Here is a 15851-nt window from a genome sequence, read left to right on the forward strand (position 1 = left end):
AAGAGGTCTGAAAAACAAAATGTGACGCTGCACTTAATATCTTTGTCGTGAGTCGACTCATGATTTCCAAATGCAGTGGTTCTGTGTGAATGTTGATGTTAATTACAAACCTAATTAAAGAATATATTGCCTCAGTGTGGAGCCTTATGTGAGGCAGAATATAAAAAAAAACAGACAGGTAAGTCAATTTCTCTCTGTTTCTTATGTGAATGAGGTGAAGCTGACGACCATTTTGTGTCTTATTGTTAATTATATGATTATTTTAGGGCTGCAGTACACCTTTTAGTAAACTGTGCGTCTCTGCTGACTGGTTGGATGATTTTTGTGGCAGGTGGTATTTGTCAGGTTTGGAAGAAGAAGCTCTTAGTTTGCAATGTATGTTATGTGTCTGCTGTACTTAAGTTAATTACTACAACTTCTTCTACAACTTCACATAAAAGTTATCCTAATCATAGTGATATTTACAATCCTGATCACAATTACAGTCACTAACCCTGTTCTGCTAACAAAATCATTAGAGGAAGCCTGAGACTTAGAAGATTTTGATTTACTTAATGTTAAATCTTAAATCACCTTGTAAGAGATCAGAAGATGCGTGTTACAATCAACAAATAGATTATATATTATTAGCTTAAGATAAGACCAATCAACAGTGTGTAAAATGATTGAAATTAGCCCCAGTTTTACCTGCTGCATCATTAAAGTGACATTAATGCATCACCAATTATAATTCTCTAATATATATGATTCTAAAGTGGCCTTTAAGACATAATGTTTACTTTTACTTTTGGTACATTTGCTGCTATTATTTTGTTACTTTAGTGAGTTTAAATGCAGGTTTTTAAAAAAGAGTTACACAGTTAAATCTAGTCATTATTAACAGCGTGCTCCAGAAACAGCACGTAACCTGAACCTGAATGCGCCTCACGCTGCGTGACTCCAGCGTGGGCGGGGTTTCGACATTTGCGTCATGACGTAGCTGGCGGGAGTTGTTTCCTTGTTTTCAACGCAGCGCGGGAGATTCAGGAGAAGAGGACCGAGTCTGTGGAGTCATCCGAGGAAGTTGTAAGTTGTCATAATTCTGTCTTCTCCAGTCATAACCAGTCAGGTAACATTTACGTTTGTCCTCAGTTAAACGTGTCGTGTCGTGAACTCCGTTTATTAATCCGACAGTTGAGTTTTAAATAGCGCAGCAAGCTAACAGACGTTAGCTGTTTTGTTAGCGTTAGCTCAACCCTTCGGCTGGCTAAGAAGCAGGAATGGGGGGTACTGACAGGGCAGAGGATACCTGTGCTGTTCGCATGTGTCACAAATATGTAATATTCACGTGTTAAATCCCGTTTTCTGTTCGTCAGTCTGGTGGTTTGTGAAAATGCCTTGTGAGAGGAAGCCGATGCGCTTCGACCACTCGGAGGGACACACCGAGGTCTGCTTCGATGACTCTGGGAAGTGAGTCCAATATGAGAAAGCCTTCATTTATGCACTGTTGTTACTGTCTGTGGCTAATACTCTTATCTTTTTGTAAACCTTATCGTGCACTTTAAGCTCTGGATGTCTGTAACGCATACAGGCTGTCGTTCAGGTGAAAGGAAACAGGTCACGTGGGCTTTTATAAACTCTGGCATGAGTAGTTTAACTGTGTATTTATGATCTTGTGTTAAACGCCAGGTGTGCTGAAGTGAGCCAGACTTTCAGTGTGAATGTGTCAGTTTTAAACCTGCAGTGCTCTTTACCTCAGAGGTGTTCAGGACATGTACAATTAAAGTTTTAACACCAAATCTGAGAGCAGAGCTGAGCGTATTTAATCATTAGGACCACAGAAGCTTTGTTCAGGCTTCACTCATAATGATGCTGAACTGCACAGTGAAGGAGAAACATCGACTGTGTGATTAAGGTGAAGCTGGTTCAAACTTATCAAGAAAACTGGCTGCGTAGCAGTTTGTGTGTGTGTGTGTGCGTGCGTGCGTGCGTGCGTGCGTGTGTGTGTGTGTGTGTGTGTGTGTTTGACGTTTGTGTCTTGCATCATCGTGTCTAAATCAGGTTCATTGTGACCTGTGGAAACGATGGAGATGTTCGGATTTTCGAGGGGCTGGACGACGACGATCCAAGGTTCATCTCGGTGGGGGAGAAGGCGTACTCCCTCGCTCTCAAGGTTGGTCCAGCTGTCGCCTTCTGGCAGATTCAGCTTTTGCTGAGACATTTCGCGGTGAATCGACGTGGATCAGCTGTCGTGGTGGATTGAGACGTGTTGTTTCCTCCACAGAACAGAAAGCTGGTGACGGCGGGTTCCAGCAACACAGTGCAGATCCACACGTTTCCAGACGGCGACCCGGACGGCATCCTGACCCGCTTCACGACCAACGCCACGCACGTCGCCTTCAACAGCAGCGGCTCGAGAGTGGCTGCCGGATCCAGGTACTCGAGAGAGAAGAGCGACCTGAAAAGGAACACGTAGCTTTGTTCTGTCCAAAGGTCTCCAAACAGGTCACATCTCGTTTGTTTAATCCTTCTAACTGTTTCCTGGTCGGGTGTGACGAGTCTCCAGGACGTCACTCGCTCGGCCAAAAACATGTACAGTTCACTCACATGAAAAACCTTAATTTTTGTTTTTACACTTGTGTTTTTATGGTGCTTCAGGCTTTTTCACCTTTTGGACCGAGCCCCCGCAGCTGTTTCCAGTCTTTAGTCTTGGCTAAAACTCACCAGCAGGGTTCAGAGTCGTACTGGTTTTCTCATTTAACTCCCAGCAAGAAAGCACATAAGCGAATTTCCTGAAATGTCAAACCGTTCCTTCTAATTGATCTGCAGCTAGCAATTATTTTCATTATCTGGACAAAAGAGCCAGTTTGAAGACGTTGTTTTGAGCTGCAGGAAATTGTGAATTTTTCTGGACTAAATGAGTCAGGACATTAATCAATCAATCGTTTAGTCCATAGGATATTACAGTTTCCCAGAGCCCAAAGTGAGCTGGAGTATTGAAACAGCTGACAGTTCATTTTCTCTCAATCGACTTATTGATTGATTGAGTACTTGTTGCAGCGCTGCCTGTTAATACTGATGGACTTTCTGGGCAGCCTCATCGTTTCATCCTGAGGTGTTTCCCGCCGCTGACGTGATGTCGGAGAGGAGCCAGAGCTGAAAGACGAGCGAGTGTCACTTTGACTCCGTCCAACATGGCCGCCAGCTGCTCCCGTGGCGGCGGCGGCGGCGGCTGAAGCCTTCGTGTTTCATGTGTTCAGCTATGATCTCATTAGCTTCAGTGTTGTTGTTCCCGTCCAGGATGAGCTGCACACGGCAGCTGAATCGTGTTTCGCCTCGCAGACAGAGCAGCGCTTTGATTGGTTTATGATTAGTCCTGATTGGAGATAAACGTCTGTTTGCAGCCACAGCTGATTTGCCCTAAACAGGTTTATCACGGCAATAAAAGCCCAGAGCATGGCGCCTTATTGATGCTGCTATCTCCATCCTGCTAATGTCTGTTGTGATATTGATTGTAAAAATTCAGGCTGTGAGGCTGTTAGGCCGGACGTTTGGAGGAAATCGGGATTATTTTGCTTCTCTTTTTCATTGATTTGACAATTTGCAGCCGCGTTGGTTCACGGCTGATGTGTCCTTTCCCTCCGTTCAGTCACGTGTGAGCGCTGATCGCCTGCACGTGACAGTTTGCACATATTTACTCATTTTCTCTGCTTTCTTCAGCGACTTCATGGTTAAAGTGGTGGAGGTGTCGGACAGCAGCCAACAGAAAACGCTCCGGGGCCACGAAGCGCCAGTCCTCAGTGTCACCTTTGACCCCAAAGACGACTTCCTGGTGGGTGATCTGTCTTCTCTGGACGTTAAATGTTTGTGTGCTGATGATTATGAAAAATCTGCTTGGAAATTATGATCCTCAGAAACCTAAAACGAAGGTAAACTCTTTAAAACTTTAAACAAATTAGCGACACAGCAGCGAGATGTGGGCAGGTTAAATAATATGATAATATCAAAACAGTCATTATTTTATTGTCAGGCTGACAAGATGTTCAGTTCAGTCGTGGAGTCTCAGCTTTGCAGGGACACTGATGCCTGTGAAATATATTATCAGGCTGAGACGTGGGACACATTTTCAGTGTTTTAGCCTCCAGTCTATGAGAGGCCACACTGTCATCAGTCGAATCGTGTTTGGGTGGATAAAGATTCGCTCTGTTTTCTCTGTCAGGCGTCCGCCGGCTGTGACGGCGCCGTCGTCGTGTGGAACATCGAGGAGCAGGTACGTCAGAGATTTTCTAAACGCCGCCTTTTGTTTTCATCCATCGGCCTGCCGGGTGCTGAGCTGCTTCGTGTCCGTTCAGACTCAGGTGATCAGCTGGCCTCTGCTGCAGAAGACCAACGACGTCACTAATGCCAAGTCTCTGTGTCGGCTGGCCTGGCAGCCGGGGACGGGGAAGGTCAGTGACGCTGACGTCTGCTCCTCACACAAACCACGTCAGCGATTAATCCACTGATTATGACCACAACACAACTCCTAAAATAACAGTACGTTCTGTGTGTGTGCTCAGTTTTTAGCCGTTCCTGTAGAGACTGAGGTGCACCTGTACCAGCGAGGGTCCTGGGACCATGTGAGCACTCTGTCCGATGATCAGCTGACACAGGTGAGATCCAGGTGGACGTACAGTCATGTTCATGTTCGAGTCAGACACCTTTCTTTTTACATTCATATCTGTATGCACGTGTTTATTACACAAAGGTAGGAAAGCTCATGAAACACTGGCGTCAGATCAGTTCTCAGTGTGAGCCGATAGGTGAGACACGTCCCTGCCCTTAGGCGAGCTGCAGCAGGAGTGTAGGACCAAACGTCTGAAATGTGACTGATGCTACGACGCAAGCGCACAAACCGACCAATCAGAATACAACGTGAAAGGCTGCAGAATACACTGAGGAGCTGCTGTAACAGTCACCTCAAACACATAATTTTCTCCTCTTTGTGCTCAATCTTTTCGTCTTCTGGGACTCTTCAGTGCAGATGTGTTGATAGACGACGTGAGCCGATGACGCCTGTCTGCTCTTAGATGGTTTAGTCTTTGATCGCTCCATCTAACATGCCTCAAACTCATCTCGCACAGTGAGACCTGCAGAGAAGCAACACAACAGAGTTAAAACTCCCTGATGTTAGCTGATGTTTGCTGGAAGCGACGAGGAGTCGACTGTTTGGACTTTACGAGCTGAGACGTCGTTAACTGACTGAACCACAGTTGGACTGCAGCTGCTCGGTGTGACGTCACGTTTCCGCCTCGTGCTTTTCCTTCTCGTTACCTGCCGTGTTTCCTCCTGCTCTCTTTCCCTTCGTCGTCCTCTATCTGATGGTCAGACAGAAGGTGCGTTAATGTTCCCTCCGGCCGTTGGTCGTCTGAAGCGTGACGTAAATATTCAGACCATCTGATCTGGAAGCAGTCAGATGGACGACGCCTTCGGCCTGCGGTCGAGATGAGGACTGAAGGTTCGGCTCTGTTTTCATGGCCTTTGATTGGTCTGATGGTCATTTCCTCCACAGCCCGTCAACGTGGTGGCCTGGTCTCCATGTGGGCAGTTCCTGGCGGCCGGCGGCGTCGGCGGCTCGCTGACGGTCTGGGACGTGAACAACAAGCTGTGTGTAGAAAGGTATGGTGTGTGTTTGTGTGTTATCTGTGTGAATCGTGATGTTTCAGATACGTCTTCATCACATCTGGCTGAAACATGGAGTGAGGCTTGATGGGTAATTTCATTGATCCATTTCATTGATGACTCACGCTCCTGCACACAGACTGTTAAACCGCTGCATCACTGATGGGGTTTTACTAAAAATCGGTTGCTCAACGTATCCTGTTCAGCTGGGGAGGAGACTTGCTGAATAAAGGAAGAGCTGATGTCGTCTTCCTCAGCAGCAGCGTTTGTTGGCTGAAACTGTCCGTTGTCTCGTCTCTGCTGCAGGCAGAAGCACGAGAAGGGCTTCACCGTGTGCGGTCTGGCCTGGCATCCGTCAGGCAGCCAGATCGCCTACACCGACACAGAGGGCTGCCTGGGCCTGCTGGACGGACTCAGCGCCTCCACCTCCTCCACCTCCAGCACCAAGGTACCGCTCCGTTAACACAGGGTCCAAACCCAAACCAGCTCAAATGTACCGTCGGCGGTGTCTCTCGTGTCAAAACCACGTTTAAATCCCACATCATCATGTTGAAAAACTGAACGCACATCTTCAAATTGAGTTTTCATTCACTGGACCTTCAGCAGGCACCAACAAAGACAGCAGCCAAAGACTACGACGACCTGTTTGATGACGACGATGACAGACTGATGGACGAAGGACTGAGTGACACCAACTCGCCAGTGAAGAAACCTGCTGCTGCTGCTGCTGCTGACGATGAAGACGATGATGATTTCCTCATGCCCGCTACAGGGCGGGTGAGGAACAGAGAGGCCATCCTGGATGACGAGAACTCGAGAGGTGAGTGAACGAAGGACCGCGAGTCGCCATTACTTTCATTATTGACGATGTTCCTGATTAATCGTTTGCTGTAATAATTCCGTCTTTGCACGCGTGTCGTCCTTCAGACACGGGATCTCTGAGGCTCGGTCAGGACAAATTCGGGGACGATGAGGACTCGCGCAGCGGCGTCATGCCTGCGGCTGCCCCGCCGGCGCCCTTACGTCCTGTCTATGACGGACCCCTGCCGACGCCTCCCCAGAAGGCCTTTCAGCCCGGCTCCACGCCGGCACACCTCACACACCGCTTCATGGTACATAGTTGATGTTTTTATCCTGGTTCCTCCTTATCTTCACTTTTCTATGCTGCTGTTTTTGTTTTTTAATACTTTGCTGGCTGTAATGACTTAATTTCAGCTGCGTGGGATCAGTTAAGTCTTATCTTATCTTATCTTATCTTATCTTATCTTGTGCCTCAGATGTGGAACTCTGTGGGAATCGTGCGAGGCTACAATGACGAGCAGGACAACGCCATCGACGTGGAGTTTCACGACACGGCCGTGCACCACACCATGCACCTCACCAACTCGCTGGGTCACACCGTGGCTGATCTTTCCCAGCAGGCCGTGCTGCTGGCCTGCCCCAGCACGGACGAGCTCGCCAGGTGACCCTCCTCCTATCCTGCTGGTGTTTTTTTAAATTTATTTATTCATTCCTTTCATAAACCTTTAACCTGCTCCTCGTCTCCTCTCAGTAAGCTTCAGTGCCTCCACTTCTCCTCGTGGGACACCAACAAGGAGTGGATGGTGGACCTGCCGCCGGGCGAGGACGTGAGGGCGCTGTGTCTGGGTCAGGGCTGGGCGGCGGTCGCCACCAGCAGCCTGACGCTCAGACTCTTCTCCATCGGCGGAGTGCAGAGGGAGCTCTTCAGCCTGCCGGGGCCGGTGGTCTGCATGGCCGCCCACGGAGAGCAGCTGCTCATCGTCTACCATCGGGGTTAGACACACGCACGCAGGGACAGCTTCCTCTGTCGTCTTCAAGCTTTGCCGAGGCCTTAACGTCTGTGCTTGTGTCTCACTTTCCGCCCTCAGCGACAGGTTTTGATGGCGATCAGGCTCTGGGTGTGCAGCTGCTGCAGCTCGGTCGCAGGAAGAAGCAGCTCATCAACGGCGAACCCCTCCCGCTGTCTCGCAAATCCTACCTGTCCTGGCTCGGGTTCACCGCCGAGGGTCAGTTTGTCGAGGGAAACGTTTACTTCATGCAGAGTGAATTAGCATGAGCGTCTTTAAGATGACGGCCTGATGGCGTTTCTGGTTTTTCAGGCACCCCGTGCTCTGTGGATTCGGAGGGTGTGGTCCGGATGCTGAATCGCTCCCTGGGCAACACGTGGACACCGGTGTGTAACACCAGAGAGACGTGCAAAAGCAAATCAGATCACTACTGGGTGGTCGGAGTGCACGAGAGCCCTCAGCAGCTCAGGTGAGCGCCGTCCTCTCCGCCGCCCTGTTTGGTTTTCTGCTTTGACGGTCGGCAGGACGATAAATCTGATCTGCAGGTTATAAAAAGACGCTGCGATGTTGTTAAATTCTCTGATGCCTGGTGGAATCCTGCTGTCCTCAGAGCTGTCTTCACGTCCTGAATCCGCTCTGGTCTTGTCCCCTCAGGTGTATCCCCTGTAAAGGCTCCAGGTACCCCCCCACCCTGCCCAGACCTGCCGTGGCCATCCTGCCCTTCAGGCTGCCTCTGTGTCACACCAGCACAGAGAAAGGACAGATGGAGGTAAACACGCCTGAGACCGTTTAGTTCTGTTTGACGAGCAAATACCGTCAGCTAGCTTAGCATAATCAGACATTTCCCACATTCTGAATATGAATACTACTGACTGAAACACGTTCGTAGTATTTCTTCATGTATGAAGTAATACTCACATTTCAAAAACACATCCTGCTGCTAAAACGGCTTTTTGAACGTGACGCTACAGTGATGTCCTGTTTACGTAGGTCGCTCCTCTTGATTGGACCACACCGTAGACGTCTTATGAGTCTTTACGAGCTGAGACAGTTCTTAAGGTTTAAAGGTGCCGCCTGATTTACTAAAACGTTGGTTTGAAAGCAGCTTTAGTCCCTGAGAGCTGAAAACCTTTCAGACTTGATTAATGAATCGATGGTCAAACACAAACCAGATGTGCTATGTGAATGTTGAACAGTTGATATAAGATATGGCTGAAAACACTCCTACACGCTCTGTCCCGTCCTCTGTCGTCCTCCAGGAGCAGTTCTGGCGTTCGGTCCTCTTCCACAACCACTACAGCTTCCTGTCCTCCAGCGGCTACGAGACGGACGAGCACGGACAGAGTCAGTCCCAGAAGGAGCAGCAGGAGCTGCTCATGAAGATGTTCGCAGTGAGTTTGAGATCCTCCTCGTGTCTGTCGCTGATGCTTCTGTCGCGTGCGTGTGAAAAAAACGCTGAGTCGCTGTCCTGTTCCAGTTGTCCTGTAAGCTGGAGAGAGAGTTCCGCTGCGTGGAGCTCGCCGAGCTCATGACTCAGAACGTGGTGACTCTGGCCATTCGGTACGCGTCCCGGTCCAGACGCATGGCCCTCGCTCAGCGGCTCAACGAGGTTGCTCTGGAGAAGGCCAACCAGATCCAGGAGGAAGAGGAAGAGGAAGAGGAGCCAGAATACTCCAGACGGACCTCTGGGTAAGTCGATGCAGCCGTTTAGTTCTGCAGCTGACTCTCCTGAACGTTGGCGTCTTTTCTTAAATGAATCAGGAGTTTGTAGAAAAAACATATTTACTCCTCGAGATAAGATGAAACTCGGGTTTTGTGTCAAAAACCTCATGTGTATCAGTTATTAAACTCGAGTTACTTCAAATCAGATGAACCTGTAACATCACAGGTGAAAACCTTCGATCCTCCAGCGTTTCATCACTGCTGAGCTCTGAACTGCGCAGCAGCTTTTAGTCCGTCCTTCACTGTGATCAATAAGGCTGCTGCTAATGGTTATTATCAGAGTCGATGAACCTGAACCTGCTGTCACACAATAGAGAAACTGGAAAATATTCACATTTAAGAAGCTGCGATCAGAGAATCTGGACACTTTTTTCTTGTTTTTTTAAGGCAAAAATTACTGAAACCGATTATCAAAATATTTAGTAAGTAATTTAACCGCTGACGGCGACTCGATGAATCGTCGCAGCTCGAGGATCCGGCCATGTTTTGTCCTCCTCAGCCTGCTCGTGATGCAGCGCTGCTCTCCTTAACGAGCACCATGGGAGCATCAGTGACCTGATAACAGAATAAAATTAAGCTCGTCTGGTTTGTGCTCTGTGAGCTGTGTTCTCCAAAGATGGTTTGAGAGGGAAGACGCTCCACTCTGCATCAGCGCTGCTGAACCAGGGTGGACTCAGAGTTTATGTAGCTCGTTCAGAAGGTCAGCCTGACAGTTTGAGCTGTGATCACGAGTTTATTACGTGGACAGGTTTGACCACAGCGAGGTCGCAGCAGGACGTTACTGCAGCAGGCGTAATCAGGAGGAGGAAGAGGAGCGAGAGGAAGAGCTCAGGGTGGAGGAGGACGGGCAGGAGATGGAGACGGAGGAGGCAGCCGAGAACAGGAAACGTCAGTTCCTCCTCTTCTTCAGCTCTTTTTGCTCACGTTTGATCTCAGCAGATTTCCTCCAGCTAACGCGTCTCATGTTTGTGTCTGAAGGTGTGAACCCGTTTGCCAAAGACGCCGTTTCACCTGTGACGCCGTCTCTGACACCAGGTGAGCAAACGCCTCCGACAGTCAGTACGTTTGAAGGTGATGTGAACTGTGACCATCAGAAAAGTCATCCTCCGACTAGAAGACGACTTTTAATCAACATCTGATGTCTCTGTCTTTGCAGTTGGTAAAGCTGGACGTGCGAATCCCTTCAAGGTAAGATATTTTAACGACACCGCTGTTTGATTTCTAAGTGCACAAAAAGCGAGAAGCTGTAAGTTCCAGAGAGACGGGCATGTTTAGAGGACGCCTGGTAAACGTCTGGGTGGGCCACACGCAGGTGCTCGGCGCCGGGAAACCCTCGGCTTCGTCCGGTCAGCCTCGAGCGTCAAACATCCTGGACAGCATGACGTCCAGCAGGAAGTTGGGGCCACTCGGCGGATCTTCAGGGAAACCGAACAAAGGCCCCGTCCTCAAACCGCTGGCCCCCAGGCCCAAGACGAAGGTATCATTCACAGCTTCAGTTCAGAGACGCGTTGAGCGATCAGAGTACGCAGTTTTAGAGAGTATTTACTCATCGGGAATGTGTTCCTCTTCTCTTCAGACTCAGTCCACTCTGCTGCAGATGACGGGCACAAAGGCGGCCAATAAGAAGAGCCAGGAGAACGCAGACCCGGCTGCAGATCAGCAGAGACAAGCAGACGTCCCGCCTCCGACCTCGCCTGCAGATAACGCTGAAAATAAGAGGTAAGAGATGAAGTGCTGAACCCTTTGAGATGACCCGACTGGAAGCTACAGCGCAGATTTGACTGGTTGTGATGTCGACTCAGGCCCAAGACGGGCTTCCAGCTCTGGCTGGAGGACAACAGGAAGAGTATTCTGGCTGAGGATCCAGACCTGGAGGAGACCGACGTCATCAAAGAGGCCATGGGACGCTTCAGGACGCTGTCAGCGGAGGAGAGGCTGGTAGGAAACACTGAGGGGCTCAGAGGGGAGGGGGGGGGGGGCAGAAGAAGCCTCTGGTGTCACAAACCCTGAAACTCCGTCTGTGCTCAGTGAATGTAGACAGACTCGATTTCTGCATTTGACTTAAAATCGTGCCTGAAGCTGCACAACTCAAACTCAAAGAGTGTATTATTCTGACTAATGGGGCAGAATTTACAGCTTTCAGTAACAGAAATGTTAAAACAGGTTTTTCGAGCCCGCCTGCAGCTTTTTTTTTTTGTTGTTGTTGTTTTTCTAAGTTAATTCTGCCTTTATTGATCCTGTCAGAGCGTGAACACGTGACCCGAGTCTGATGGTACACGCGTTGGACAAAAACTGAGAGACGATGTTTGCGTTCAGGTCTGCTGCACTGACCTCCTCAATGTGGTGCCTTCAAGTACTGAAATTATACGCAGGAAAATTGACCATATAGAATAACTTAAATGTCAATGCAGGTAATATCAGCATATCTCTAAAAACAAGTGTTAATATTCAGCCTTTGTCACGTCTGCGTCTCAGCAGAAGCTTCAGGAAATCTAAAGTACTCGAGAAAAGGCGCTTTTCTTCACAGTGTGCTGCTGTCACGGTGAGTGGAGGGAGAGCTGGCTGACAGCAGCGTCTCCGTTCATCTGCTCGGAGGTGGACACAGTGAGCTGTGCTCCGTTAATCCTGCCTGGCTCTAATTCCCCCTGAAGAGCAAACCGAGAGCACAAAACCAGAGAAACCCATCAATTAGAGTCTGTAGGACAGCAGTGATTATCAGCTGCAGATACACGACCCCGCCGCCCGCCGCCGTGCAGCCCGGAGGCTCGTCTCTGATCCTCGTACGTCGCTTTCATATGTGATCACACGTAACGTCGCCACGAGAAAACAGATTAGACGTTTACAACCTGAAAAAAAAACACCTCCAGGTTTATGAACTTACGAGCTGTTCGGTGTTTAATTCACTGGAAAACTCATCAAATGGTTCTTCAGTGAAAAAACAGAAAAGCAACGGCGTTGAGACCGAATGCTAACAGCCTTAACGGCTCCTCCTCCTCCTCGCTGTGGTCACCTGTCGGGCGTCCTGGACGCTGCACGACGGTCGTTTACGCAAATGTAGACGCCCGAGTGTCGTTCACGATCGACCGTGACGCTGCTGATTCGCCTGCTGTGACAAAATCATCCCAAAACCAGGTTAAAGTCACGTCGTGTGATCCAGGCTGAACAGACGTCTTGGAGGTAAAACCTTCTGTTAGCCTGAAATCATTCATTAGGTGTTAGTATGGAGCTCCGGCGTGTTGAGGTTTGATACCCGGGCGGCTCTCTGCAGTGATCTGATGTCTTAAAACTGCTTTTCTGAGCTGGAGTTCTGCCTCAGGACCTGGTTTCACAGACGTCTAAATGACGAGGTTACTGTTTAAAAGCGCTGTGTGTTTCCTGTGCGATTCCTGTAAGACGCTCGTAAAAAATGACCAACGGACTCCAGATTTCACCGTCGACTAACAGCAGCGATCGACGCTTTATAAAACCTCATCGTTTAGCTGCGTTAACGAGCCTGAAGGCCACACAATGAGCCAAAAATGAGAAAACCTCAAATTCACGCTGTGAATCTGTCGGCTGGGCTGACCAGCTCGCTGCAGCGTCTTCAGTCAGATTTAAGAGCTTTTTAATGTCACACAGTGTGATTTTAAACCTGTGTCACAGTGACCTCAGCTGAGGTGTGAATGGAAAACAAATAATGATGATATGAAAAAGAATTATCAATAAAAATATCACGTTTTTTCAGCCGTATGTGAAAATAACTCCTAAGGAAATGCAGCCTGGATGGATTAACCGATTAAAGGTGATTAATTCATTTAAGTTAATTAAACATTTGGTTAAGATGCTGCTGCAGCGAGCAGTCGTGAGTATCTGCTGCCCCTTTGAAGCCTCTTTTCATGAAAAAACGGCTGTAAAAGTTGGAGGTTTGTGTGATAAACGGCTGATTTTCCTCACGTCTGATGGGTGGAGCTGCTGCAGAGTCTGTGTGTCTGTACGTGATTTTAAAACCAGTTTCCAGATGTTACTCTGTCAGCTGACGGGTAAACAAATGAGGGCGGTTGTGTCGGTAATAACACACCTCATCCTCTCCTCCTCCTCCTCCTCCTCCTCCTCCTCCTCCTCGGCGCTAACAGACGTCGATCCGTGTGTTTGCCGGCGGGTCGTGACCCTGCATCCATCACGGCTCTGAGCAGCGCGCTGGATGACACTCGACAGGCTGAAAGAAAAGAGGAAGTGGATGCGAGGCGGCGGGGGGAGGGGCACCTGTTGCCTGGGAACCCTGTCGAGTGTTTTGGCAGCGAGGGCGCAAAGCATTGATCTCAGGATGATAGCGAGAGGCAGCGAGCTGGTCAGGCTGCGGGGGATGAGCGTGATGATGGAGTTGGTTTTCAAGGATGTTTCCGGGCTGATTTCCATTTCTCATCCTTTGAATTTGAAGCTGTTTGAGGAAACATGTGTCACATCTTTCAAACTGCAGGGTTAAATATTGGATTTTAAGGAAACTTTAATTAAACTTTCCAGTCAAAATGTTTTTAATCCTCAACAAAATTACCAGCAGGTGAGACGTGTTCTGGTCCAGCTGCAGTCAGCGTCGTTCACAGCAAAGAAATGTTCAAATCAAACTTTATGCTGGATGTGAATCTCAAACATCAAAAACTCTGCAGGTTACCTGTAAAGTGACTCCTTCAGGTGTTTTGTCCACCAACAGTCCAAAAACCAAGAAATAATCAAGCCACAGTTAATCTATTAATGATAAAACAGGAGGAAAAAAATCCTCACAGTCGAGCAGCAGGAACCAGAAAATGTTTGGAAAACAAAAACAAAAAGCTAAAATATTAGTCATTTATTTATTTTGAACAATCGTTTCTGATCAAACTGGATTTTCTCATTTGATTTCCATCTTCTAATCACACACACACACACACACACACACACACACACACACACACACACACACACGTGCAGCCTCTTGTTAATTATGCTAATAAATCAAATGACATTCAGTAACAACAGGAGCGTCGACTCGCTGCTCGCGGTGCATTAAAAACCCGGACGGTGACCCCGCAGGCCGACGTTTGGCCTGAAGCCTTGAACGACGTTATTCTGCACGAACGCAACCAATGACAGCGAGCAGAGACACGTCACGCCGCGCAGCAGCTCTGCCGCCGTGGCGTTCGCGTGCGCTCGCTCCAACACGCACAGGGTTAAAGGAAGCGCTTCATTGGGCGCTGGAGGTGAAGAGTGTGTGTGTGTGTGTGTGCGTGTGTGTGTGTGTGTGTGTGTGCGTGTGTGTGTGTGTGTGTGTGTGTGTGGCCTGTGCCAGGCCCGATGATTCATCCCGGCTCCATTACGTCCAGGAAAGCGCTTCCTTTTGTCTCGGCTCAGAGAGGAGAAATAAATAAATAAAAGCACGAGGAGGAGAAGAGCCAGCAGGCCGCGGACGTGCAGCCTGTCAATAGTGATTAAACATGACAGGATGCAATTTCAGAGCGCGGCCGAGCGTCCGCGGGCGCCTTCGGCCGTCATCGCGGAGGTGTTTGGAGCCCGAAACGGCAGAACAATGCTTCCATTTTGTCCTGATGGGTAATTAACATGTGCTCTTCATGTCCTGTTTCTGTTCAGTCGTGGACGGAAAGAGCGAAAGGACAGACGGGAGACGCAGATCTGAAGAAGAGGAAAAGAGCAGAGGAGGAAGGAGGAGGAAGAGGAGGAGGAGGAGGAGGTGAAAATGGACAAATGGAAGCAGATGAAAATAGTTCCAAGAAGAAGAAGTCTTTGGATCCTTCCTCCAAGCTTTCGGCTTTTGCTTTTAACAAAGACTGAACGTCTCAGACGTTTGTTTTTGTTCAGATTTACCTGAAAACTGTTGAAATCCTGTTCCAGGTGTTTCATCAGAGCCGTTAAAGCCCTCCAGACGCCTTCAAAGTCACTGGACCGTTTCTAAGAACATGCCGTGTTTGAACGATTGAATAAATGTAAACCTTAGTTCACCTGTTAGTGCTTTTATTTCCTTCCTGTGGCTTCGACTTTGTTCACGTGAAGCAGCGAAAAGTGAGAATTCACAGTTTGAAGAACAAAGACAAATAGAAAACACACAGTTTCCTGTTTAAGAGTGAAGTTATGAAGTAAAAACAGTAACTGATGTCTTTATATCTTCACTGAAGTGAAGCTGCAAAAGCCCAGCCTCCTACATTTCCCATGATGCAACAGGATGGCACGTTTTTATCCATCCGTCTCCTCCTCCTCCTGAACACTCCTGGTTCAGGTCTTCACTCATTTCTCTTTGTTTTCCTTCGTTGTGAAGCAGCAGTCTGAGAGCCTGAGAGCAGATTGAGTCCTGATCAAACTGATAATGACCTCAACAGATTGGTGTTAAAGAATAAGTCTGATTTAAAAAAAAAAACTCTTTTGTTTGAGATTTTTTCAAAGTTTCCTTTTTTTCCTCAATAAATCCTGAATATTTTCACCTCGTCAGGACTTTAAATCCTTCAAATGAGACAAACACTCGTCCTCTCGGAGCCCAGAAACGTGAGATTTTAAGTCATTGTAGGGATTAAAACCCCAAAAGGTTAAAAACTGCTCTTATCAGAAGCCAAATACTTCAAGTGAACGCAGTAGTCAGTAGAGATTTTATGTACTTGTACTTTTCTCTGCAGTATTTCCATTTTGAGACTTCCTTCGCTGCACTTCAGAGGTACGTAT

At 48.3% G+C, this 15851-nt stretch overlaps 1 protein-coding gene across 2 annotated transcripts; it reads left to right on the forward strand.

The window, feature by feature from the left end:
* The first annotated feature begins 998 nt into the window (after positions 1 to 998).
* Positions 999 to 15138, forward strand: wdhd1 (WD repeat and HMG-box DNA binding protein 1). 2 transcript variants are annotated; one of them, XM_076738660.1, is made up of 26 exons: positions 999 to 1065; positions 1356 to 1449; positions 2041 to 2152; positions 2264 to 2415; positions 3700 to 3811; positions 4199 to 4249; positions 4332 to 4427; positions 4539 to 4631; positions 5531 to 5637; positions 5947 to 6088; positions 6244 to 6460; positions 6568 to 6752; positions 6918 to 7102; positions 7193 to 7434; positions 7530 to 7667; positions 7761 to 7917; positions 8103 to 8217; positions 8708 to 8839; positions 8926 to 9137; positions 9919 to 10058; positions 10149 to 10205; positions 10327 to 10358; positions 10483 to 10647; positions 10747 to 10889; positions 10973 to 11108; positions 14772 to 15138. In XM_076738660.1, the coding sequence occupies exons 2-26, from the start codon at positions 1373 to 1375 to the stop codon at positions 14970 to 14972; spliced, it is 3399 nt and encodes a 1132-aa protein (XP_076594775.1). In that variant the 5' UTR covers positions 999 to 1065; positions 1356 to 1372; the 3' UTR covers positions 14973 to 15138. The 2 variants fall into 2 exon arrangements, with proteins under 2 accessions (XP_076594775.1, XP_076594786.1); XM_076738671.1 differs by having other exon boundaries at positions 1019 to 1065; positions 6247 to 6460.
* The last annotated feature ends 713 nt before the right edge of the window (positions 15139 to 15851 follow it).

The sequence above is a fragment of the Chaetodon auriga genome, chromosome 1, assembly GCF_051107435.1.
Source record: "Chaetodon auriga isolate fChaAug3 chromosome 1, fChaAug3.hap1, whole genome shotgun sequence".
In the NCBI taxonomy this organism is placed as follows: domain Eukaryota; kingdom Metazoa; phylum Chordata; class Actinopteri; order Chaetodontiformes; family Chaetodontidae; genus Chaetodon; species Chaetodon auriga.